The 27,852-nt window shown below is 30.4% G+C and overlaps 1 protein-coding gene across 1 annotated transcript; it reads right to left on the bottom strand.

Moving 5' to 3' along the window:
- Positions 1-27,481, bottom strand: LOC129966358 (uncharacterized). Its single transcript, XM_056080780.1, has 8 exons — positions 27,163-27,481; positions 21,734-21,796; positions 19,324-19,485; positions 16,356-16,446; positions 9,921-9,981; positions 4,073-4,294; positions 1,321-1,984; positions 1-184 (listed from the first exon to the last, which is right to left on the bottom strand). The coding sequence occupies exons 1-8, from the start codon at positions 27,479-27,481 to the stop codon at positions 24-26; spliced, it is 1,743 nt and encodes a 580-aa protein (XP_055936755.1). The 3' UTR covers positions 1-23.
- Between the last annotated feature and the right edge of the window lie 371 nt (positions 27,482-27,852).

Below are 27,852 nucleotides of genomic sequence, written 5' to 3'. Positions count from 1 at the left end.
TAGAAATTTTAATAAACAGCCATCTAATTATTGGTATCTGTGTCAGCAGAGAATTCTGTATCGACATCTGATTGGTCGGAAACTACTTTCGAAATGCTTTTATGAGGTAGACTTTCAGATCTGTGAACTTTAGATGCGGAATCCACTTTTTCAGAAGATTTACTATTTTCTGTATTCTTTTGACCTAAGAAAAAATGAAAAAAAAAATTAGTACATAAAGGAAGCATGTCCCTTAAAATATAAAGAAACAAATCCACAATGAAGTTTTGGGCATGGATGCGGTTTATTTTGGTTTGGTTTTTGGCTTTTTTGGTGCAAGAGCCATATTTACCATTAACCATATGCGGCATGCATATGGTTAAAAGGCGGTTTATTTTGGAGATATGTTTTAAAATTACAAGAAATTTTTTTTTAAATTTTAATTTTTAAGGTGCATGAATAAACAAAAAAAAAATCACTAATTTCTGTATTAACAGCTTATAGAACACAATTTCTTTTAAATTGCAAAATAACTTACTTCTTTTTACTTTGTTAAATAAATTAATTAAATTAGAAATTTATTAATAATATTTACAATTTAATAATAATAAATAATAATTGCACTACAAGATGGCACCAGTTGTATGATATCAAAATTTAATTAAATTTTTTAATAAATTGGTCATTGTTTACATTTCAGAATTCAAGCACTTAAGTAAGCTTTACTCACAGAGAGCAAATCATTTTATCAGAATATATAGTAAATTTCATATGACTTATGTGGATGAATTTTTTTGAAGAAAAGTAAAAGCAATAATAGAATGTCATTTCTGTTTTGTTTTTTTTCCTTATTCCTGATTTTTTTAGTAAAATTACATTTTTAATTATTGCATTGTTTTTCAGGATTTTTTTATTGTGCCTTACTTGCGTACGTTTTTTTTTTTAGATTTTACTAATGCAGCCTACAACAAAGGGCTCTAGATTCAAAATTCAATTCCATTAAAGATCTGTCATGTATGCGAGACTGGTACTCGTTAAATATGATATAATGGACCTCTGACCTTTCGGTGATGTGGTGTGGAAATTTGTAGAGGGAGTATCAGCTCAGGTATCGACCTTGTCATGTGATAGGGGTTCAAAATTACTGGGTCTCTACACAAATTAGCTCTAACGTTGCTTTCAAATGGGAAGTTTATAACTGAAATTAAACTTTCCCCTAAACTGCGTTCAAAATTGCACACGTAAGATTCAAAATATTAGATATTGAAGCTAAGAAAATTTAGTTAAAATTGGCTCAATTCTCAAAATTTCAGAATATATTTGCCTTCCAATTTCACTTACCTTTTTTATCTCTGCTTTTAAAATCAAAATCCTCTGTACGAAGGCTCATATCCTCTTTCTTTCCTTGTAAAACATTCTTGAGCATTTCTGTCTTGGGTACTTTCACGACACTTTCAGAAACACGTCTTGCTTGAGCTGTTTTTGAACGACTGGGCACTTCCAGCTGCTCTTCAGACATTTCGTCAGATCCGACCTTTTCAGAAAGCTTTTCAATGACTTTAGAAAGCTTTGCCACGTCATAACCAAGTTCTTCCAAGTTGGGGACTCGATTACCGGCCCATGCATCGGTCTCGCTTTTCGAAGTCCTTAGAATGATCTTGGCGAGTTGATTGAAGTCGGATTTTTTGACCTGCAATCTTCCTTCCTCGTCCGGTGAGAATAAAGGTTGAAATCCTGAACTTTCAGTTTTTAGCAGATGACCACGGTGCTCTCTGGCCGTTGGGACGGCATCGGCATTGGCATACATTTCCTCAAAATTATCATCGATCAGTTGCTGAGTGTCTTCCTTCGATGGCTGCGAAGTCTTGCGACCAGTGATCCCATTCTCTTTATCAACATAATAATAATCGTTGTCTATCGCTTGAATTTTGTTCGAGGAAGATTTTTTCTCTGTGCTTCCATTCTTGCTAGCTGAAGTTTTGGGTTGTTCTTGCATATTGTAGTCCTGTATAAGTAAATTGAAAAATTTCATAATTACATTTTTTTTTAAAAATATATAAATTATTCTTAATGGAGTATAATACTTCTAATCTTTCTAGCTAATTAAAGATTGCAAGTATAGATACATTTATCTTCTATTTACTTGCTATGAAAATGTAATTAATTTCCATTGGTATATTTAGCATTTCATATCTGTGCAATTTACTTTCTTAAAAGATTTTTTTAATAAAATATTTGTTCTCAAAAGAATGAGAGTCGGATCACTTTTCTTAAATCTGAAAGCAGAAGGGGTTTAAAAGCAACGCACTATAAACCGTTGCCCTGTTTCCAGAAAATCTTTCACTGTTTCCCAAATAGAATGAAAAAAAAAATATTTGCGAATATTTGTTAGCTCCTATTTTTTTTATTTTTTTGTATATAGAGGAAGTATTGTAATTGTCAAAAAATTCGAACTCGAGATTTTGATGAATATTGTCGTTTCGGACTTCTCTAAAATCGAAACCCACCTTCTTCTTCTTGCGTACAGCCGACCACCCCGCCACCACTGAACGTAGCTGTATCGACAGGATTTGTTGTGGCAGACTGCTATAATCGAAACCCACCTTCTTCTTCTTGCGTACAGCCGACCACCCCGCCACCACTGAACGTAGCTGTATCGACAGGATTGGTTGTGGCAGACTGCTATAATTGAAACCCACCTGTCTTTGAACACGATAATTCAAAACCGCTTTGAGTCAGATAGCTGAAATTTAGTATATGGATTTTAGATAAAATTAGTAGATTCCTTTTAAATTTCTAACAAAATCCGTTCAGAACACGTTTGTATGTCTAGCTGTTCGTGAACAAGTAAATTGAATAACTACAAAAAGCGAAGCGCTAAGTATTTAAAATTTGATACTCAGATTTAGCATCTAAACTATAGATATCAAACTTTGAACCACATTTGTCAAATTATTGCCTTCTGCTAGTCTGTATCTTCGAATTCATTTAAACGCACTAACTTAAATCAATGAAATCCCAAACGTAATCTTGTGATTACAACTTTAGTTTTGTGTCAAATTTTGGTGTCATTTGGCAATATAAAGGCATCCACAATACATATTCTCATATTGGGTTCAGTAAATATACTAGTTTAACGCCAAAGATATATATTGTAATTATCATTTACCAGTGCCATTCAAAGGTATTCTTGGCCTTTACACAAGGCCCACAATTTTATGCGGAAGAAGGGGGATGGTAGGAGAATATGAGAGAAAATGTCGGGAAGATCTCGCCCACTGCTTTTTTTTAAATATTATCAGGATCACTTACAAAGTTTCTATTTAGTGCTAATGTTTGGTACTATTTATGAGTTCACTGGAAATTTTACCAGCAATACTTATATAGATATAGTTCAGCTTAGTTATATTAACTTCCCACTTTAGGGTAATACCAGGGCTATATTGGGACAGACCTCGTAATTTTGAACCGCTGTTAGATGACGGGAATTACACCTGATCTGGCACCCCCCTCTCTAATTTTCCAAACCACGCCAATAGAAAGGCGTTTGGCTCAGATGGATTTAATGTGCACCATGCCTGCTTACACGACTGTTCTTCGGTGCAATCGGGTCTTGAATTTGAAACTCCTCGATTCAGAAGCCGAGACTTTGTCACTAGGCCACCGTGGCCCAATAATGAGGAGGGCTATGAAACCAGAAGATCTGTATTTAAAAATAAAAATATTTTTTGAAGCAGATATGAACACCGATAAGTTAAAAAACATTGGAGAAACAGAAGAAGTTATTTTATTACTGCAATTTCAATATCTTGTTGGTCATATACTCGACACTGAATATTATACACTGAGCGATGATTTAAGAAAATACAATGTCTTTTCACATCCTAATTTGCTACCTTTACATTACTCCTAGTAAATTAAATCAGTGGTCATTATTGTAAACAAAAGCATTAAATAAATGCATTAAATTAAAATTGAAGTACTCACGAAAATAAGGATTTGCTGTATTTACGCTTCATATTCATTAAATAAGATTTATTGAATACTAGTTCCAAAATGTCAACGAATACTTCAGGGGGCTTCAGCTTCTTACCTTCTCTTCGTTGATTGTTTCGTAAATATGGTCATCATAACTAGGCTTTTTCGGCACTTCGTAGCCGTCGTCATCCGGAAGGATTTCTGTGTAGGTGGTGTCCCTGTCCGGTTTTTTTGGCACTTCGTAGCCGTCGCCTTCTTCTGGCAATATTTCGATGTAGGTATTATCTTCTCCGATTTCAGAGTAGACGTGGTCTTCCTCGCTTCCTTTCTCACCCTCCTGCACACACACAAAAAAGCACGCATTTTCGAATCAGGGTAAATTTTTCCAACTACCACTAAAGTAACAATAAAAATTAGCATTGACTACGACAATTCATTGAATGAAATATACTTCAGATTTTTGATATTAGAGTCCAACTATCAGTATATATTTCAGATTATTTAACTTTATTATGTTCGTATTGTTTTAGAATTGTCTTTGTACTAGCCGCCTTTGGCGACCAAAGAATTAATGGTTGCTAGAAATTTCAATTAAATATTTTGTGTAACTGGTCTTAATGGCTCTCTCGACAAGATACTTTTAAATTTCGAAATTTAATAGATATACGCCATACTATTTTAGAAACTCTCCATTGTTTTTTGTTGCGCTATGTGCTTGGCCAAGTTCTGTTTATATTTTTTTACATCCAATTATATAACAATAAAAAAAGCAGAAATGTTTAAAAATACATGCACTTTAAAAATTATTCAACATTGTTTGAACTGTTTGAATTGTAGAAGTCAAACTTGGCTATAAATAAAAAAAAAATTCTACATTTTTGCTAAAAGCACATCTTATTCTGAAACTACTCAGTACGGAATAATAAGCCACACTTTTATCATCAACAATGGCAGAAAATACACGATTAAATATTAATAAGAACAATGAAAATAATATGAATTTCCTATCAACAAGGGATAATATTGCTGTCAAATATGTCTTCCATAAAAATTAGGGTGAAAATTGGTATAATAAGTCAATAATAGTTTCAGAATTTATCGCAGTAAAACACCAAAATTTTGCTTAATTTTTAATTCATTAAAATCTCCAAAAAAGGTCTATTAGAGGGGCTGCTCCAAAATGGGCTCCACTTTCCAAAATACATGTATGCCAAATTTGGCAGCTCTTTTTCCAAATGCTTATTGACATACATAATAAATCTAAATAAGTACTTGCTTGCAATATAATTAAGATTGTTAGAGGCTATAAATTTGGTGTAAAAATAATCTCAAAGGTAAGAATATGTAACTCAAAGTAATTTTTGGAAATTTCAATTAATTAAAAATTAAGTAAGATTTCTGTTGTTTTCAGCAATAATTTTCTAAAAAATTCTTGCACAAAAAAATTTTTGCCCCGCTTTAAAATTTAGAAAAATCCCCTTTTTAATGTTACCAGTTAGCTTGCCAACAAATCAGTTATCTAATAAGCTTTTCTAGAATTTCGAAAAATTGCGAAAAATATTTCATTACACAATTTCCAATAATTTATTTTATCGTTGAGTTGAAATTCAAAATGTTATCATTATTTTATCAAATATTTAATTTTTAGATTGCCTTTTTATATTTAATGATTTTCTTTCGTTTTTAGAGATAAAAGTGTTTATGTTTATTATATGCAGAATTTACATGAAGAATAAGAAAAAGAAATTGCAATTCCGCGAAATTACACCCGTAGGTGCCTTTAATATGGGGCTGAGAGGCGTTCAGAATGGGTACATTATCGCAGATATGTTCATTAAGGCTGTGGGATAGAGTTACTTCCACTTTCATGATGGAAGGAGTTCTACCATTGTAAGCGATGTCCATTAGCACTGAATCGCGGCATCAGCCTCCCTCCCCCCCTCCAATGCTGTTGGTTTAGCAACTACCTTGCACGCTTCGGCAGGTCATAGATAACTCTCATATGATTGCAGCAATGTGCAATTAGAAGATAGATTGCCATAACAGTTACGCATTTATGGCACTATGACACCAACAGATTTAATTTCATTAATCCATTTACACATAAAACAAGACAGAAATAAAGACTGTTAAAATAATAAATCTATGATGTCCATCAAGATTTGAAGCTTAAAGATATTTTGTTGAGGGAATAAGAAGCGTCAAATTAATGCATTACAGATTTAATTAAAATTAAACATAACTAATAATCTAGGTGAACCAGTTGGTAATATATACTTCTGATTAACAAACTGGTTTTGCTTTGTATTTCAGGAATTGTGGTATATTAAAGAAATATAAATTTTAACTGCATGCTATCATTCTATTGATAGCATGAATGATAGCTGCATGCTATCATTCTATTACTAAACATTGTATGCTAATTCATGGATGATTCAGGAAATAAACTTCATGTAGTCATTCAAATTATCATACCATGGCATCAGAATAACTTCATTAAAATACATAATGTATAAATAAATCTCCAAAAACATGCATATATTTTTGGTGAAGCAAATTCATTATAAGATATATGTTTTATCATTTAGGTTTTTCGAGGATTTTTTCTTTCAGTAGTAAATTATTTCACATGCAAATAATGTAGAATTATGACGCCGATTACAAATGGTTATAATTCCTTTGAACAATAATAGGATTATGTAATGGGCACTCATTGTGATTTTCCCTTGGTCGCACAGACAACATGCAAGCGGCAGTCCATTTAAGTAGCTAACGAAACAGTCTCAGTATGTATCCACAGCGCATGCAAAGGAGGCGTAAAGATAGAATCTATGATTTATCCCAATGAAAAGAAAAAACAAAATGTAATAAGTAATTTGAGAATATTTAGAACGCCATGTGCAGAACGTGCATGAGGCTACTAGCTCTTTACTAAGACTTAATTGCTAAAAATGTGCTCTCAATAACTTAGGAGAATATTGTTACATAACTTATTTTTACACTATTTTAAAATTTAAAAAATAACTTCTTCAAGGATTCTTTTTCTTTTGGTTTTTAATGTTTATTAAAATTAGTTTTCAGTGTTTACTTTCAAACAATGTTTCACTAATTTTAATGAGCTGTTCGCAAAAGTTTTAAGCCTGTTTTATAATTCTGCTCATTGTTTTATTTATTGCATTTATACTCTCTTACTTTGCGATGATATTAAATGCATTTTTTGCCCCATGTCATTTTTCTAATAATTAAAAATAAACTTTAAAAAGAGTATGAATTTAGAAGAATTAACACCTAAAAATTTTAATATTAAAATATTTTGTATTAGATATTTGGATTTCTAAACATTTTTTTCTTAGCTGAATATATTTGGTTGAACTATGTTAACTCATTGGGTTTGTGAAATCACTGAAAAATGCATAAAATGCCCTTTAAAGAATATATCATTTGACATCAAATTATTTCATCAGAAATTTACTGTCTTAAAATCGATTTCATGCTTGTCTTTTACTTCAACATGATTTAGGAAACGAGTCACTAATTAGACTTTCACTTCCCCATTGTAAAATTTAGCACTATGGCCCTTCATCATCTCCTATTCCGCAAGCCAAATGAAATGATTAAAATTGCAAATGACGCATAATTAAGTTAATTTGCTTTCAAAGTTGGCGATGGAATAAACGCATCAATACAGATTTTAAATAATTCATTTAAAGCATTTTGGGAAATAATGAGAATGAAAGCCAAATAAATTACCAAGTTTTCAATGCATATTATTTTGATGAGCAATAACATATTGGAAATGAATTCGTATAGAACGAGTTTTTAAGTTTTGAAAATTTTAAAGTAAGGATTTATTCTTGTATTTTAAGGATTTTGTACTCTATTTTTAGGTATTTGTTATTATATAAAGTGTGTTAAATATCTTGTATAATATATATCTATATCTATACAAGATATAATATATATATCTTGTATAAGTGTATAAACTATATCAAAAGTATGTTAGTACGAAACAAGTTAGAATTGTTGCAATTAAGTGCACTTTCTGCAAAATGGCTGTCCGACGTCACTTGGTAACATTGACGCAGCACAACCATTGACGACTGAAGTATCCCTAGACGCAAATTCGGAGAGGTATTGATTTTATCTTAAAAAATATCTGTTAGCGAAAATAAAAGTTATGCGAAAAAATATATCACTGATTTACTATAAAATGAAACTTTACAGATATCAGCGAATTAATTTAAAGCACTGAAACGTTAAGCCAACAGTTATCTGTTCACAGCCGTAACTAGTGTAGTATTCTAAAATGGACTGAAAACAATACTTTAATAAGAAACTTTTTCAGCAATAGACTATTAATATAATAGTGTTAATAGATCGGCAGGGATCATAAAAAAAAGTCGTTCAAAACCCCCTGTAGAGCAGATTACTGGATGTATAGTACAGCTACCAAATTTGAACCGTTGTTGCTTCTTTGACGACAAGAGATAAAAAATAAAAGTTTTTTTAAAAAAAAATTATAAGATTTTTAATAAAAAATTAATTAAAATGTTAACGTTTTTTTTTCTCACTGACTTTAAAATATGTAATTGCAGAAAATAATATTTTAAGGGAAACCAGTTTTATTTCCGTAGAATTTCTTTCTTTAATTCCAATAAATTTTTCAACGTATTTTAAGTATGTTTCGCAACAGTATATTTCTTTGTTTCAGCTGAATCTTCTTAAATTTTTGCTTTTAAAAAGAAAAAAAGTTATTGAATAATCATGTGTAAGTGGTAATTCATAAGCAAGAATTAAATCAAATCGATCGAAAAGTAGTAATTGGTAGTAATTCAAGAATAAAATTGTTACCAAACGAAATTATAATATGATAATGTACGCACAGATGTCCTCTCTTGATAACAATATATATACTGTCTAATTAAACTATCGGAGTATACAGAAGTCATTTGTTTAAACCTAAACAATGATGTTTGATACTTTAGCAATGCGAGTTCGCAGATTGTACAGACTAAGTCTATGGCAAAGGATACCGGCGTGCTCTGATTGGTTTAAGCCTTGGCATCTTTTTGGCAATGTTTTGCCTAAAAGATGCCATACCGAAATATATTTTTATAAAAATAAATAAAATATGTGACCCCCCCCCCCCTATTTTTTGCGGTTTACATGCAACATTAATCTGGAACACATATACAGCAGAAAAGATCAAATCCTGAAACCTAAATTCAGGAAATATAAAAATTACAGTTTATTAAAAATATTTTTGGGTGTGTTTTTTCTTAATATTATTTTGATATAACTAAAAAAATTAGCTACGAAATCACATATTTATACGTTTTGGGCATTAAGTAATCATCTCCCCATATGTAGTTGATGGGTAAGTAACAAACGTTCAGCAACAAGTTTTACTGACTGCATAAATTATCTAATAAAGGCACGAAAATCATATAAAAATATGAATTATTTAATTGCTGCATCATATGTTGAGTCATTACTTTCATATAGTTTTTATACTTCTGTGCATAAACAACATTAGTTACTTGTATTACTGGTATTATTAGTAATATTTATTATTAATTATTATTAGTAGTATTACTAGTAATATTTAGAGAAAACAATTACATTAATAAAAATTAGATCGTCCTAATATTCACTCATGTCTTCCATAAAACTAATGAAAGGTACAAGGTTTGAGCCAAATAAGCGAAAACTACACTATTATGAGTGCAAAACAATGCCAAAAAGATGCCAAGGCTTAAACCAATCAGAGCACGTCGGTATCCTTTGCTATAGACTTTGTCTGTACAATTTGCGAACTCGCTTTAGCAATTGTCTTATTTTTTGGATATCTGTTTTCGCAAAATGTTGCTTTTTATAGTTGAAACTTTAATACATGGGATTTATTTTATTCTCTATCTTAGCTCTTTAATTATTATGTATCCATTGATTGATAACTAACTTACTTCAGCTTTCTTTAAGTATTTTCCTCTGTACCACCAGTACAGATAAAGACCAATTAGAATCCTAAAGCGGAAGAAAATAAATATTGAACTATATAAAAAAAAATAATTGACAAAAATGTTTATTATCAATTGGTATTAAATTTACTAAAGTGTAACTTGTAACATAGATATTAATAAAAAAAATATTTATTTGTAGATCCTCCAACTATAAGTAACAGATACATTAATAATCATTTCTTTTAAAAATTTTCCTCGATAATGGAACATATTCATAAAATATTATTTAAGATAAAAAGAAATTAAAATTAAATATAAATGATTACTATGCATATTTAATTTTAATTTGCACCTTAATAATTTAATTTGAAAGCAAGAGTTCTGCCAAAAAATTATCTCCGAAAAATGATAGAGGCAAGGATTTGTGCCTAGTGTCCTAATCATGTAATGAAAGAATTTCTTAATACTCTGATGAACTGTTACTTTTTGTATTGTCTCAAATACATGTAAAGTGAATGCATTACCATGTTTATCTAATGCTTTAATCCATCTTCGTCTTTGCTGTTATCTGAATCTTTCATAGAGATGATACATATACCTTTACGCGCATGTAATAAATTCAAACAATTTGTATTCTTAAAATTAATTATTTTTTAATCATTTGCAATTTTAAAATTAAGTATTTTCTAACCTCATTTTAACTTCCGATTGTGCAGTCATCTAGTCTTCCAGAAGCTCTGAGTCTAATTGCAGAAATTTTAATATATAATACAGAAATTAATAGTTTAGTTTATTTTTCCAAGTTAAACTCATGTTAATATTCGAGCATTCAATTCAGAGCTCAACACTAGAAATGACAGTGCAGAGAATATTTCAATTTAATAATTGGCATTCATACAACATTTGTGGATTCCATCGATTATTAGAACAAATACATAGACAAATACGCGGTCGGAATCCAGAATTTTACAATTTGACCCTACTTCAGGTAAAATCAAATCCTTCTTCTCTGGGAAAGGTAACTAAGATAAACAATTGTTTCTTTAATCGAAAATGAGAATTCATATTCAAAACTATCACTTTTAAAATGTTAAAAAACATTTATTCGTGCAAGAGGTTCATTATAAATGATAATTTTTAATAAATGTTCACTGTAGCATTCTTATAAATTCGTTAGTTATTTCCATTTTCTATAATAGTATACTAATTGGTCACCCATATATTCAGCTAGTTTTGGTTAGCATTATGCCTACGAATATTTTGGTTTTACTTTCTTTCTTTTTTTTTTTTTTTTTTTTTTTTTGTACTCGGTTGCAACTAAAATAAGAAAATGTTAAGAAATTACACTGCAAAAGGAGGGAAAATATTTTCCATTTTTCTCTTGCATACATTAAAGTAGGAAAATATTTCACAGCTCGCTGAAGCTTCAACTGTAAATATTCAAATCACCGTTCTTAATTACTCCTTGTTCCTAATTACCCTTACTGACCCTAAGCAATAAACTATTTTTTTCGAATTTTTGTCTCCTCCCTCTTTTAAGAACTAAAGGCTATTAAGACGAAAAATATTTTATACGATATTCGTTTCTACTTTTCATTATTACAGCAAAATGCTCAACAATAGTTTTTTTTCCCTAAAAAAATCTTAAACTGTCATTCTTTATCAATTCAAATCATGCCAATGAAATTTTGGCACTCCATCCATTTTATTTTTATTATTTTTTGCCCATTTATTTTGGCCATTATGTCCAGTTAAGGCTTAGCAGGCAGAGGACAAGTCGTACTTCAGACCTTGAGGTTCCTCACATGAAATGGAAGCTGAACTCTGCTTCTTTTCATGGATCAGTCGCATGTAGTTAATTGTTATACAGCATCGTCCGTCGGCTGGATAAACAGGGACGCGACCAGAACTTAAGCAGAGGATCCTATTTAGCAAGTAAATTACAATCTCCCCCCCAAAAGAAGAAAACTTTAAAAAACTACGTATTTTGCACTGCAACATAAACAGCCTGTGTACTTTAGCATCTAGAGTGAAACTGGAAAAAATTATTAAACTTGCTGATGAACATCAAGTATTAATGATTGCTATCTCAGAAACTAAATTAAATGCAAGACACCGACTTAAGATTAAAGGTTTTAATATAGTTCGTTAGGACAGGTCTTCTGGAGGTGGTGGAGGCCTTATTTTTTTGTTAGAGATGTGTATTACCAGGAACTTTCCTGCACCGCTCTACAGAATTCTAGCCTAGAGAGCCAAGGCATAACTATCCTATCAGGAAACCGAAATATTAATATCATAAATTTATATCACCCTCCAAACAACCAGAGTTTTTATGTCAAGGGCTGATGGAAGGACTTTTCAAAGACTTCTCTATCCTCCTGGGTGATCTAAATGCTGAACATGTTGCATGGGGGAGTGCAAATAGTACGAGAAAGGATTTGGAGAGCCTTTTAAATGATACAGCTTTCCTTTTATTAAAAAATGCATCACATATATATCGTTCTCATAGTTATAATATGTCAGATGTACTGGATTTGACTATCACCAGACTTATTTCCCAACAGCTGCTGCAGAGTTGTTCATTTTATCAGCAGTGGCCATTATCCTATTTTGATAGAGTTGGATTTTAATATAAAGGCTTACAAAACCAAAAAATCTTTTTTGGAACTTAAAGAAAGCTAATTCGTCACTCTTTGAATGGGTTTTGGGTGAACAGCTTACAAAGAATCCCTTGACAGAAGATTTAGAGAATGAATGGTTCCACTTCAAACATTCGATTTTCATGGCAACAGAAAAAAGACCTGTTTTTTCTCACGGATCAGAAATTATGCAAAAACTGTTGAATGATAGGGATGAACTGCTTAAAAACCATAACTTTAACGATAACACAGACGCCAGAGTTAATAAACTGAATGCTGAAATTAAACAAGAGTGTAGTTCTTTAAAGGGGAGTAATTGGCAAGATATATGCAAAAGTCTAGACTATAAAACTACCAACTCTATATGATGGAAATTAGCGAAAAACTTGGATAAAATGAAACCTCAGGAAAATAATACAAATTTTATTATTGACATCAAAGGTACTCCCACTGTAAATGACCTAGAAGCAGCCGAGGCATTAGGGTACTATTATGCCAAAGAAAGCAAGTTAGACTTTGACAGAGATGACAGAAAAATTGGCAGACTAGCCAGAAACCTAATAAAATTCTGTCACATGCCAGTCAGTAATCATTTTTAATGACCCTTTCACCCCTTCGGAATAACTTTATGCTATTGAACAAATCAATATCAAGAAATCCCAGGACGGACCCGATGGTATTCATGGGCAATTTTTAGTAAATCTTGGACATTTTGCCAGAAAGAGACTCTTACATATTCTTAATCTATCATGGGATTTGGGCAGACTGCTACGGCAGTGGAATACAGCAGTTATCTTCCTATTCGAAAGTCAAACAAAGAAGCTATTAATATGGGAAGCTATCTCCCGATTGTCCTCACCTGTGTGCCTTTCAAACTAATGAAGAAAATTGTCCTGAGAAGAATAGCTTACTTATGGATAACGAGTTACTGCCTTCAGAGCAATATGGATTCCGTAAAGGACATAGTACAATCGATCAAATTCTATTCTTTGTTCAAATGCTTAAGAATACGCATAATATGAAGCCTACCAGACATGCCATGGACGTTTTCCTTAATAAGGAAAGATTTCGACAAAATTTGGAAAAATTATCTAGTAAAGAAATGCGCTTTTGAATTTAATATTAGAGATCTTGCTCTTTTGTGCATTTCTGGTTTTCTAAAGAAAAGATTTTTTAGAGTCGATTATCAAAACACCTTGTCCGGAAATTATAGAATATATCAAGGCATTCCTCAAGGATCACTCTTGAGTCCGACTCTCTTTTCACTGTTTATGGCTGGGATGGAAAAGATTGCTTCGCCTTGCCAAATTGGACTTTTTGCAGATGATGTTGTTATCTGAAATCCTGGTATGGATTTGACCCATTTGGAAAATTTCCACAATGATATCTTGCTGAAGATACAGTGTTTTGCAGAAGAGCACAAGTTAAATTTCAAAACCACCAAATCTTTCGATGTCTCTTCACAGTTAATAGACATTTGTTTAATTTTCAACCAAAAACTTTTCTAAAGGGACAAATTTTTGAGACTACCAAGGCTCCTACTTATTTGGGGTTTACTCTGGATTCAGAAATAAATTGCAGCAAACACATCAATCGACTTTCTGAAAAGGGTAGAAAGAGGTTCTAAATTTTAAAATATATCTCCGGCAGGGATTGGGATGCAGATACTAAAACTTTTCAAATTACTAACACCACTCTTATCCGATCTATTCTTGAATACGGATATCAGATTTATCAAGTAGCTGCACCATCTAACCTAAAAAAAAAAAAAAAAAAAAAAAAAAACTAGAGCGAATACAACTAAGTGCAGCCAGAATTGTCACTGGCCTCAGACACTGCTGCCCAAATGAAATTGTGTTATACGAAGCCGATCTTCAGCCATTATCTCTGCGAAGATAGGCACATTTCATAAAGTATTTGGCCAAGCTTAAAAGCTTTGCGCTCCATAACAGGACCTCAAATTTCTTACTAAACTGGACGAACAATCAGAGGCTGAAAAAAGACGCTCTTCTTGGTTTGATGTGGAAATAGGGTTTAACTAATACGGATGTTGAGCCATATACTCCTTTTACTCAAATAACACCAACTAATTTGTGTGATAATATTATTTTTAACGAAGACTTGAGAGTTAATCTTACAAATCACAGTGAACATCCAGAGTTGTTACGCCAGTTGTGATTTGATATCCCCGAATTGGTGATACCCCCAATCAAGCCTTGAAAATCTCCACTGATGTGGAAATAGGAAGCAAAATGGTGTCTGGGAGAACTGGAAATGGCATATTTTTAAAATCAAGTAGAGGGGAATCGAGGAATTGTTTTAGAAACCAAGACCACAACTCAGTTTTTCGATCTGAACTTCTTGCTGTTAACAGAGCTTTGGACCTCACCTTAGAGACTGATAATTCCCAAATTTGGATCCTCACAGACAGCAAGAGTTCGATACAATACTTAAAGGACAGGCCACAAATTCTTGACAAGCTGGGACAAGACATTATCTCTAAATTAACTACATTGGCAAAGACCAGGTCAGTAAGCATACAGTGGATCCCTTCTCATGAGGGCATCCACGGAAATGAAATTGCAGATGCTCTGACTAAGGAAAGAAGCCTAAGTCCCAATTTCTCATCTTCTAGACTGCATACAGCAGAGATCATCTTGTTTAAACTAAGAACTAAAATGAAATGTAGGATACCCGCAGCTCATGCCGGTGGGTGTCCAGACTTGTCTCTGGCGTACACCAGTCCAAGGAGTGTTCAAGTGCTCTTATCTATGCTAATGTCTGGCCATATAAAAATTCTTTTCTTCATCAGGGACCAAAAGATGTATACCCTTTGCCACTGTTCGGCCGACGCTCCTTCCCATTATATCATTGATTATATTGGCGCCATCTGTGAGGCTGCTGGTGAATAAGGGGAAGTTTACAATTTTTTCATGCAAAACGATCTCTTGAACTTGGTTTGAATTGGTGTTCAATCCAAGCGGGATAAGCAGCAACAACATTTACAAAGTTCCACTCCAGTATTACTACAAACCTCTTAAGTGATTAACTTCCGAGATTTATGGGCATCTCCACGGATTTAGTATGAGTCCTTTCCAAACCAATCGAGAGAAAATCAGTAAGAATTGGGTGTGCAGTCTTCACAGTCGATTTCATGCCAACTCGAACCAATTTTTATATTAATGATCAGTTTTGGAGTGCCACCATTCCAGTGGTATTTTACCTTTAATAATTTTAATGACTTGTTTTATATGCATAATGGGACAGTTTTATAGAGATGTTAAATAACCGGCACATGCGCAGAATGTCAAATCAGTCATATAGTTACATGATAAACTGCATACATAAGTATGCAAATTACACACCATTTGAATAAATTCCATGGCATTTCACAAAGCTCTATATACGAGCATACATATACGTATATAATAAGGTAGGCGATTATATTTTTTAAATAGCAACATTAGATATTACATTAACCATGCTAATTAGAAATAGCAACAGCTCTAATTCTTATAATTTTTCAAAATATTTATTTTAAATTTAATTGCATGTGTATGTGTGAGTACTAATTGAAATTACTATTTTTGACATCTTTGTCTCAATCAAAGTATTTTTATACATCCCATTCTAAAAGTGGAATGATTTCTTCATTTCTTGTAAAAAATAAAACAAATATTTCTATAGCTGTTTTATAAAAATATTATTGCTCAAAGTTTATCTTATAGTAGGAATTTTTTTGATTTCGAATTGAAATTTCAAAAGAAATAAGGTACAACTGAAATACTTAAACTCTTACCATGCAACAACAATAAAAATAGCTGCACATATTGCAATAACTAGCAGCTTGGTAGAAAGTGTAGAGATAGGTCGACCAGCAGTGTCCAAATCTGCAAATATAGAATGTTATAAAATTAGGTGTAAATAATTGTTTTCTAGATAGTTTCAATTAAAGGCTTAAAATAAATTTTTTTCTTTAATAATGTTTACCTTTTCGTTTACAAAGTATATAGTATTATAATCGCCAAAAAATTCGAATTAGAGACTGACAAATCTCACGTTTTAGAACTTCCTGAGTCCAAAAAACACATTTTTGGCATTATTTCTGTCTAAAAATATAACTCAAAAATGATGTGAGCAAGGCAGATGAAATTGTAGATTTCTTTCAAAATTTAGAACGAAATTCATTCAGAGGAACTCTGTTCGTCTGGCTGTTCGAATACAAGTGAACTCGATTAATTGCAAAGTATATAGAGCTGTATAGATAAATTTTGGTACCCAAATTTAACATCTAAAAATGTGGATTCTAATCAAATTTTGAACCACATCTGTCCAATGGTTGAACGTCTGTCAGTCCGTACTTTCGCATGCATGTAATCCTAATAACTCATAAATGAAGTCAATGAAATTCACTATGTAATCTTGTGGCTACAATTGTAGTTTCGAGTTAAATTTTAATTTCAATCGGTCGGAACAAAAATGCATGATAGATTCATGATAAAACTTCTGGATTCCAGCCCAAGATTTATATTTCTTAACTAGGTTTCACCAATGACTTGCAAGGTATTCTCACCCTTACCCAAGGTTCACAGTTTTATGCAAAGGAAAAGGTCGAAGTCTTTTATTGGAGAATATGAGAGGAAGTGGCGGGGGACCATTTCTGATGTGTTGCTTAGTTTTTACTTAATGCCTTTTGGCAATTAGTTAAGAGTCATTTCATTTCAATTAAATTTCATATGCATAACTTGATCCCATGATTTCCTTCAACAAAGTATTTTTAAGTATAATGTTGTGATAGATATTAACGGAATGTTATTTTAACATCTCTGTGTATTATGTACCTAAATCTTCCCAATTTAGTGGAGTTGCATAACATTATATGCCATCAAAAATTGGGCAACTTTTAAGGGCAATCTGTTTAAAATTGCTGGTTGCCTTTTTACGAGAATCGCATTTTCTGACCCTTCATGTAAACTGCGTTGATAATTAGTAAAACCTTTCATAGAATTCCGTAATGGAAAAAAATACGATTAAATATTTGATGAAATATTAAAAATGGTTTGAATTTCATTGCAATGAGGAAATCTATTATTGAAAATTTTTCAAAATTCTGGAAAAATCTACATGATAACTAAATTAGTATAATTGAAAAGACAATTTTTTTAAATTTTATAAAAGTCAGTGTTTTGCAATATTATTTTCGGATGATGCAATGTTACATTTGCGGGAAAACGCCAAAATTTCGCTTAATTTTTAATTATATAAATTTTTTTTAAATTCTCTCCAGGGGATGAACATTTCCGTTTTCCGAAATATGTATTGGCTAAATATGGCAGTTATATCTACCAGTGTCTTCTACAAGTCATGTTGGCGCTCTACAATTCAGATTGTCATGTCAGTAAAGCGCCAACAAGCATATTATCCTCTATTAGTAAGACTAATCGTCTTCGATGACTAGCTGTTTTATTCATAATATAAACGCCATTAATTGACTTGACCAAAATAAGGAAACCCTTCCAATCCATAGAATATATGTGGGTTATTTACAAACAATCGGAAAAAAAGCCAACAGAGCAAAACAAATGAGGCTGTTACAGATGGCGCTTTTAATGCTGCCTTATATTTTATGTAAGTCTTACTTCACTAGTATGACAGTCAAAAGAATGTATAGATGGAAGGCACCAGGGTAGCCTAATAATTTGCTCCCAACGCGATTTTACTGTACATAGTGTATATAATTTCAAGTAATTTTTAAGAATAAATAATTGAAAAGGCAATTTGAAATTCATGAACCATTGGATTACATATGCAACAGAGACTTTTAGACATTCCGTTTGTTATATCTTCTAACTGTATCAATAAAATATGTTTTACATGTAATTGTAATCATTATTATATAAATTTAACTATTTCAACCCAATTTAAAAATTGTAATTTATTTAACTTTTGGATAAAAGAAAATACTAATTGCTGCATTAGACAAGAAACGAACTGGGTTATTAAAAATAATACATATGATATATGATATTTTAACTAAATTTTCATTATAAAAGAATGAAAATAGGTTGAATGTTTTGCATCTAAAAGTATTAATAATTTAGACCTTATATTCAACTATAAAAAACTCTTAAGTAAACTAACTTTTCTTTTCAAACTTTAAAAAATCAACTTCTCAATGTAGTCATCTACCTTAAAAGGGGAATGTTACTAGATAACCATTATAAGCATCTAATTAGTTTTAGGATATCAAAGGAGCATTAAAGATAATCTAGTTTTTAGTTTGAATAATTTTTTTAACAGAGAACGATTATGTGTTTTGAAGTTCCGATAAAAGAACGAAATCGGTTTGACTTTTGATCAACGATGTAAAATATTGTAGTAAATCTTATTTAATTTTTTTCAATTAGAAGGAAAAAAATACACTTCTCAATTTATATCCCAAGGAATATATATATATATATATATATATATATTGAATTTGAATTTGATGTAAAAAATGTCATTTAACAGCAATAACATTTCAAAAGTTATTATTATCACAAATTTTGATTAATTTTTAATTAATTAAAATAAAATAAATTGTTCCTTGATACATATTTCCATCGTTCATATGTTTGGGCTAAAATTGGCAACTTTATGTACAAGGATCCATCTTGTAGAATACCATTACACACACAAATCCATGCATACACATACGGATGCACACATGCACTTACACACATATATGCACTTGTAATTAGTACAGATTAAGTTCTGAAATCACTCACATACGCACAAATCTTCCGAGTCCGCCCCTTCGGCCAAAGTCTTCTTTGCTTCAGGACATGGGTAGCACGAGTCGGCGGCTTCTTTGTTGTTGTAGAAATTGACAGGGCACAGGTTGCAATTCGTCTCCTGACCGCTCGTGAATGTCCCCGGTGGACATGGATCTACAGGCGAAACAGAAGCATTTATTGAGGCCCCTGAAGCAGCTTTCAATGAAATGTATGCAAAACATATCGAAGCATAGATGATATACGCTCTCATCACTCATCCTACAAACAAGAGATACCAGCAGACGCTTCAGGGACACGTGATTTTGTAAAAAAGATAAGATTGGTAGTGAGTTTGGACATAGCAAAGAAATTTTAACGAAACATATCTAAAGAATGTTTAAAAGGCGTAAGGTCAAAATTTAGTTTGATAGTGGTGAAGCCCTATGGGAATGTTATCATACTGTAGTAAAGGGCTTTAATTATCTTTCAGTATCGCTTAATGCGTATAGATTAGTGTTTGTAGAATTTAAAACATATCACTTCACTGTGACTGTATCTAGTATTTTCTGTTGAATGTTGTATAAAGCTAGGAAGTACCATCCAGTGAAAAATCTAAAAGTTCACTTTACGCTTTCAAAAATATTCGAACATTTCTGTATTTTGTTATTTTTTTTAAAAAAATTCGGTTATAAAATTTTAATTTCATGATTTATAAACAATGTTCTTCTCTGTCCAAAAATATGTTGCATATTTTTTAAATTAAATTTTAACTGATAAAGTAAAAAAAAAAAAAACTTAAGTAATCGAGTAACCTTATTTTTGTCTGGTAATATACTTTAAATAAAGTGTTATACTGAACAAACATTTGAATTCGTTGTCAGATGTTTTGAATCAGAAAAAAATAATGTTGTCTCTATTAATAATAATGTGTGGTATTCTACAGGCCAGGCCCAGAGCTACCAATATTGGTACAATAGGGAATTTGAGACAAATTACACAGATAGACATTATGACGCCATAGGATTCGACTCCATTACAAAGATTCATAACTTTAATAAAGCGAGCAAATGCTATTAAAATAACAAAGTTATAATGTATTTCACAATTTGATGCTTAAAAATACTTTGTTAGGGGAATCGGAAACATTATGCTATGTATTAGAAATAAAATACATTAAAGACAGCCACTATTCCTGTCGAACCAACTGGTTTCCAAAGATGAATAGCATAAAATAAAATGATACCTCACGTATTTACGCAATGGACGATTTTGATGAAATTAGAATTGTATTAAAAGGAAAAAGTAACAAATTGTAGCAATTTACTAAAATTCCTATCAAATTCTTGATATGAATAAGACAGCAAAGTATGTTTGCCAAAAGTTTAGGATACTTTTCGGAAGCCTTAAACAAGTTCAAATCCTTATTTCAGGAAAAAAGAAAAACAAAGGAAAAGAACTATCATTCAAAAGATAATTTACGACATAGAGACAGAAATGCGAATGAATGGGTAGACAGACATATAAACAGGTGGCGAGATAGATAAATAGAGCTAATGCCGCTCCAAAGTGATAATCTCAAGGATTTGTTAGACCAATTTATTGGACACGAAGGAATCGGAAGATATTCTTTCTATAAATTGCGTGACAGAAGAAATGTAACGGCTGATGCAATCAAGCCAAATGAAGAAACAAGCATAAAATGTCATCGTGCTACTATGTCTTTATAGAAGTTCGTACCTATTTATTAATACGATAATGTATTTATAAATAATAATACATTATCGTATAATGTATTTATAAATAATAATAATACGATAATGTATTTATAAATAATAATACATTATCGTATAATGTATTTATAAATAATAATAATACGATAATGTATTTATAAATAATAATACATTATCGTATAATGTATTTATAAATAATAATAATACGATAATGTATTTATAAATAATAATACATTATCGTATAATGTATTTATAAATAATAATAATACGATAATGTATTTATAAATAATAATAATACGATAATGTATTTATAAATAATAATAATACGATAATGTATTTATAAATAATAATACATTATCGTATAATGTATTTATAAATAATAATAATACGATAATGTATTTATAAATAATAATAATACGATAATGTATTTATATGGTTAATGTATTTATATTATGGTAATACATAATTTTAATTATTCTAAAATAAATATATTCCGATGCATTTATATCAGCACAATATATTAAAAAAGAGAATGAACATTCATTGCGAGTATGTGTAATCACAATATGCAGGTTTATTACATTTACATTCTCAGAAGTGCTTGATAGTCGAAACTTCTTAATTTGCTAATTCTTTCAATTTTTAAAAACAAATATTGCAGAATTAGTAAGGTTACATTTGAATAAACTTACAGCATCTCTCTTGATGAAGACGATATCCAGGGGAACAACTGCCAAATTTTGCTGGAACAGATGCTAAATTAAAAAGGAAATAAATGAGATTAAAATCCGAAAGTTTTTCTTCGTTCAAAAAAATATATTTGCAAGTATATAATCAGTTATTCAGGGAAAAGTTAATTAAAAGTAAAAATTTTAAGTACGAAAAAACACACCTGATTTAGTGTTTTAAATTCTGCGTAATAACTTGTCATTCAAATACATACACATGTCAAGAGTTTGGTTGTATTAATTCATCTAATATGTTGAATTATAATTCCGGCATGAAATTCTTTCTACTAAAAATTCGATCGCATGGAAGTTTTCAATTTATATAACAAAAGAAAAGATACATTTTTTTTTCTTTTCATATTTCTTTTACGTAAAAAAGAAAGAAAGAAATTCTCATATTTTAACTGAAGAATTTTTATCCTGAAATAATTTTTGCAATTTCTTTTCTATAAATCATTCAAATTATTTTGTTTAAACATTTTCGATCTACTTCATTTTTTTTTTTGAAAATCTGAATAGTTTACACTATTCTAGCCGAGTACGAATTTTTTCCCCGAATTTTAATCTCACAAGAATCAAACATTTGACATCAAATTAGATAAAAATGGAACTTTTACAAGAAGCTGAAATTTTGATTATTTGATTAAGCATAAAGACAATAACAGTGCAGTTATGATAAGTATAAAAAGATCATAAAGCTATTGAAGTGATTTGCGCTTTTATAAATTCTACACAGAATCTCCAACTGCTTTGAATGACTTAGCATATATCGAATGCTCTTAAAAAATAATGCTTTTTATCAAAAAAAAAAAAAACTATTTTTCTTAAAATGTAAAGTTTGTCTCTCAAATTTTTATGAAATATATAAACTCTCATTAATATCATATTTCGTATTCCAGTTCTACGTATTAAACTCTTTAATTCGTATCTCAAATTTAATTTTAAATAGATTCTATATTATTAAATTATCTAGCTGATTGTTGTTCTACTAATTATAAAAATAAATCTCTCTCTCTCTCTATGTGTGCATGTGGGCGTGTGAATTGACATTCCATAGGTCAGGCCATTTGACCTTCAGCTACCACATTTGCATATATATATTATGGAAAGGAAAAATGTGCACATTGGATGATTTTTTTTTTTTTTGAAATTTTAATTTACTAAAAATTAAGCTGAATTTTGAAGATTTTTCGCAATAAATACTGAAAATATTGTTGATTAAAAAAATTTTAAGTGCTTCAAAATTTTAAAAAATTGCCTTTTTAATGATGTAAATTTAATATTCATACGAATGTTTTTTTTAATTATGGCAACTTAAAAGTTCTTTTTCTTTGCTTAGTTTCCAATAATATGTTACATTGTTGCGCTGACATTAAATTGTTTTCATTATTTCATCCAAATTTTAATCACGTGATCTTGCTTCATTATTAAAAGCTAAGGGGGATGAATTTTGTTTAAAATATCTGTGTCCGTTTACTTTACAAACAAGAGAGATAAAGAAAAAAGTCAAGTTAAAATATCGTGAAATTTAAAAGATAGATGAATCGCATATTTATTTATTTATTAATAACCCTTTGATGCTTAGGGACTGTTTCCATTAGAAAGGTCTATATACGCAATGAATAAATCATAGTAAAACATATAAACTAATACACCTTTAATGCCAAACAATTTGGTCGACTGATGACCATGGAGTTATATCTAAATGATATAGTTAAAATAAAATATAAAAAAATAATCCATGTGAATCAGCTGGTCGCCTCAGGTGACTAGTATTCAATATTTTTGGAATATCTTCATTTCAGATTCTTTTGTAAGAGAAACTTGAATTCAAAGATTCATTAAGCAATTTTATCCAATCCTAAAGTGGCATTTTATAATCATGAAATTTCTGTTTCTAACGATGATATGTGAATTGATATGATAAAGACTGTATCACACACCAAAGTCCGCTGGACAGTACTTTTATTTATATAAGCTGATTAAAGCCCGCGTATTGCTTAGATTCTTGAAATCTTTAATCTTATTTCAACATTTTTCATGCTAATTGGATCTTGATTTGTACATGGCATGCAATAGTTGTGATTACTTTCAACAGTTGTAAATTAAGCTTATAAATTCTTTATAATATTCTAGCATAAAACACAGATTGTGTATTTCAAATGGTGAAGAAAGATCAAGTAGGAAAATGATAAGCAATTATAAAGAAAGAAAGCGGTAAGATATTTCCTTGGTGACTACAATTATTGTCACAATTTAGATCGCATATGTAGATATCTCTATTTATAATAAAGGAGAATATGTGTATATATTAGAAAAACTAGTAAACATAGAGATAATAAATTTGGCAAAGATATACTTAGAAAAGCGAGAATGTGCATCTCCATGCAATATTCTTCTTTAACTTAATTAATTTTAATTAATTAAAAATTAGGTAAAATTTTAAAGTCTTGTTTTTTAACCATAACTTCTAAAAATATTTTAATATAAAAAATTTTCATTGTGTTACAATTTAGTTTTTTTATTGATTATATTTTAATTAAAAATTTTTATCCATTTTTAATTATTTTTTTAGAGTAAGTAAAGGAAATTTTACAATGATAATGAATCTCAAAACATTTTCATTTTTGCTATAAATATTTTATAATTGCATTTTTCTTCCAACTAATTATATCAAAATTATGAAAATTCAGTATTTTTTTTTAAAGTTGTTTTGTAGGTTTCCGTTTAAAACAAATTTTAATAAGGTTTCTTAGAGATTTTATTTTCGTTAAGAGTTGACTTTAGAAAACAACAATAACAAAAAAATATATATTTTAGGTTCGTTCATTTTTAAATACAGCAGATTTTTGCTGTAGTGTAATTGAATGTACTGAAATATATCATTCATTTTTTTTTTACTTTGAAAATTATTCTTTCTTGATTCAGACACATTTTTATTTTCTGATTCTTCTTTCATTCAAACAAATTTTTAATCAAAAATCTTTTGAAAAAATATTTAAATTATGAAGCATATTCTGCAGTAACACAGAATGGAATTGTTTTTCTTTCCATCTTTAAATTTTTCTGGAGCATATTTCGATTCAGCCAGAAAATGATTGATTAGTTAAAGTTTAGCCAATTTTTAAGCATAACACAAAATACTAAAATGGTGTAAATCTTCTAAAATAGTACAAGTTGCATGCCTAACAAAATTTATTTAAAAATATTTCGATAAGTAAGCCAATTAGAAAAAGCTCGTATAAAAGACTCAATAAAAAGTTTTGAATTAAACCGTATGGTCGTCAAATGGGTTAATAAAAAGATACATAATATGACTGAATGTTATAGTTAAAATGAAGAAATGAATTTTTTATTAACAGCTAAAATGTTTCATGAGAAGTGTGGGAATATGCCTGATTTTTTTTTCAATTCCCTTTTAAAATTGTTCAAATTTTTAATGAAATGAGAATAAAATATAGTCGTAGTATACTTGTTGATATAATAATGGTACTTGTTGATATTTAATGCCCCTGATTTATTAGTCAAAGCTCTTATTATGCCAAGATTATGCCAAGCTCTATTTTATATAAAAAGCCAAGAGTTCGGCAATTGGTTATATTATGGTTTCATTTGTTGATGATTCATTGATTTCATTTGGCAATATTTTAAATTTTTTGGCGATTTATGGGGAAGGGGAAGGTCTTAAATATCAAGTACCAACATAATTGTATGAGGAGTCTAAAATAGTGAAAGTTGAAATAAGAAGGTAAAAAGAAAAGTTACTATCGAAAATTAAAGTTTAAAAATACTTTGCAAAGAATCAATCTGTAGTTGTGTATAAAGGATGTAATTGAAATTGTTTGCAACCAATATTCTCAGCGAAATAGTAGGTCACCGAAGGCGATTACTAACAGATAAATTAGAAATGTTAATCTTTCCACATTCAGGCGAATGTAACTGTTAACATAAATTCATAGAAATAAATAAAATTTTCGGGGTGAATAAAAATAACTTGAAATTGTATCAATAATTCAAATTTACACTGTTCTGAAATAACTTCTCTACTAGAAACCTTGTATTTAAAATTATAACTAAGAACAACGGATTAGAATTTTTCTTTTAATTTTAATATTATTTTAAGTAATTTTCTCCAATTTTGCAAAAACAAAAAATATAAGGAACTATAAAAGAAAAATTAGTAAATAAATTTCATTTTTTCGTTGTATTATTAGAATGTGAATTTCTTTGTGGATAACGTCATTGAATTATGCAAATAGTCTTCATGTTTCTTTTATCTTTCAAATAGAGCTAAGTTGAATATACCTGTATGTCTATTTGAAAAGTGAGTTGATGGATTTTAAAAGAACGCGTTCATTTTTACTTTCTCGTATACGAACTATAGAGAAAGTATTGTAATCGTTAAAAGATTCGAACTCGAACAGTTTGACGAATTTCCACGTTCTAAATCTCCCTGATTTCCAAAAAAGACGTCTGGAAAATATCTATGTGATAGAAATGATTCAAAACCTTTTGAACTAGATTAATGAAATTTGGAATACAGTCTTTACACCAAATTTGTAGCTTTCTACTAAATTTTGAACAAAATCCGTTCAGAGGAAATCTGTCTGTCTGGCTGTTCGAATATAAGTCAATACAACAACTACAAAAGGAAGAGAGCTAGACAGATGAAATTCGGTAAGCAGATTTAACATCTAGAGTGCAGATACCTATCAAATTCTGAGCCAAATCCAAAAAGGGATGACCGTCCGTCGGTCTATACTTTCAGAAACATATAATTAAAAAACGCAATAATTTAAACGTATCAAATTTGGTATGGGGTTTTCTGATTACAAATGCAGTTTTATGTCGGACTTTTATATCAATCGGTTTGAGAAGAACGCGTTTAAAACCCAAATTCTATTTTTGGATACTTTTAGCCTTTATTCAGGATTATTAATCTCAAAAAACCCATCAAGGATCACACGATAGATTCAGAAAAAATACTAAATTCACGCCAAAGGTTAATAATTCGTAATTATGGTACGCCAGTGCCATGCAAGGCGTTCTCTGGGATAATGCCTTTATTAGAGTCTGTACGAGAAAGTTTTGAATAAATATGGCTGGTTATTGACAAAATGAAGTGGTTAATTCAGTTTCATCTGAATCGCTTTTATTTTTTAAAATTTCATAATCTTGATTTAAATATATTATAGACTGTTTAATCTTTGATTTAATTTTCATGAAAAAAAGTAGTTTTTGGCACAATCTCCCCCATGCGAATTCCACTGCCATTAAACTCTGTCAAATCAAACGGACGAGAATGTTCCTGATTTGATATTAGTTCATTTCCTACCCATTTTAATATAACAGAAGAAATATTTACCAGAGATGTACAACTAAACAAAAAATACCTGTTATTGCTCGGTGAATTCGCTTTCTTAAATGATCTTTATCAATATTCGATCTAGGCGACATTAAAATACACCGATAGCGATTGCTGGAATTGACTTGAATATCAGGAATAAATGTTTCATCAGGAATTAATTTCCGTAATTTGTTTCTCTCTTCACTTCCGAATTTCGAACCTTCCCACCAGATCTGTTGCTCTTTGGTTTTCTGAACATTTTTATCTATCGGTACGCACATAATTTTGGCTTTCACTGCTGATCCAGATCTGTCGTTGAGACTGATTTCTAGGCGCAGTTCAGAGGAAAGGCGGGAAAACAGCATTAAACATAGCAGAATTATTGCTGAAAATTGCATTTGGACATAAGGAGAAAAATGTGAGGGAATGCAGGATGAGGTTAAACTATGAGGAGATTTGTGGAAGTTGCATAATGGGAATTGTTTTGCCTTTTTTTTAAGGAAAAGAATTTCATTCTTGCAGTTGTATTTTGTTAAGCCAAAACAATGCCATATATAAAACCAAAACTGGAATAATATGTTTCGTTACATTGTTTATTTTTAACATTAACAAATCTTCCATTCATTGTTTAAAGAAGGAAAGTTGATTACCGTTTTAATTTTACACTTCATCCGTAAGAAAAATCTCATGACTTTCTCATAATATTGGGGGCAGACTCCACTTCGTCGTATAATGA

This window comes from Argiope bruennichi, chromosome 4, assembly GCF_947563725.1.
Source record: "Argiope bruennichi chromosome 4, qqArgBrue1.1, whole genome shotgun sequence".
NCBI classification, from domain to species: Eukaryota; Metazoa; Arthropoda; class Arachnida; order Araneae; family Araneidae; genus Argiope; species Argiope bruennichi.
Note: the sequence above shows the minus strand (reverse complement) of the source record. Positions and strands in the feature narration are given on the sequence as shown.

Bases quoted from the DNA above. Each gene is read 5' to 3' on its own strand.
- LOC129966358 (XM_056080780.1), bottom strand. From the start codon at position 27,481: ATGCTGTTTTCCCGCCTTTCCTCTGAACTGCGCCTAGAAATCAGTCTC. The intron at 21,797-27,162 runs GTATTTTTTGTT...TTTTTAATTTAG, and splicing joins AATTCACCGAGCAATAACAG to CATCTGTTCCAGCAAAATTT. The intron at 16,447-19,323 runs GTGAGTGATTTC...CTATATTTGCAG, and splicing joins CTCGGAAGATTTGTGCGTAT to ATTTGGACACTGCTGGTCGA.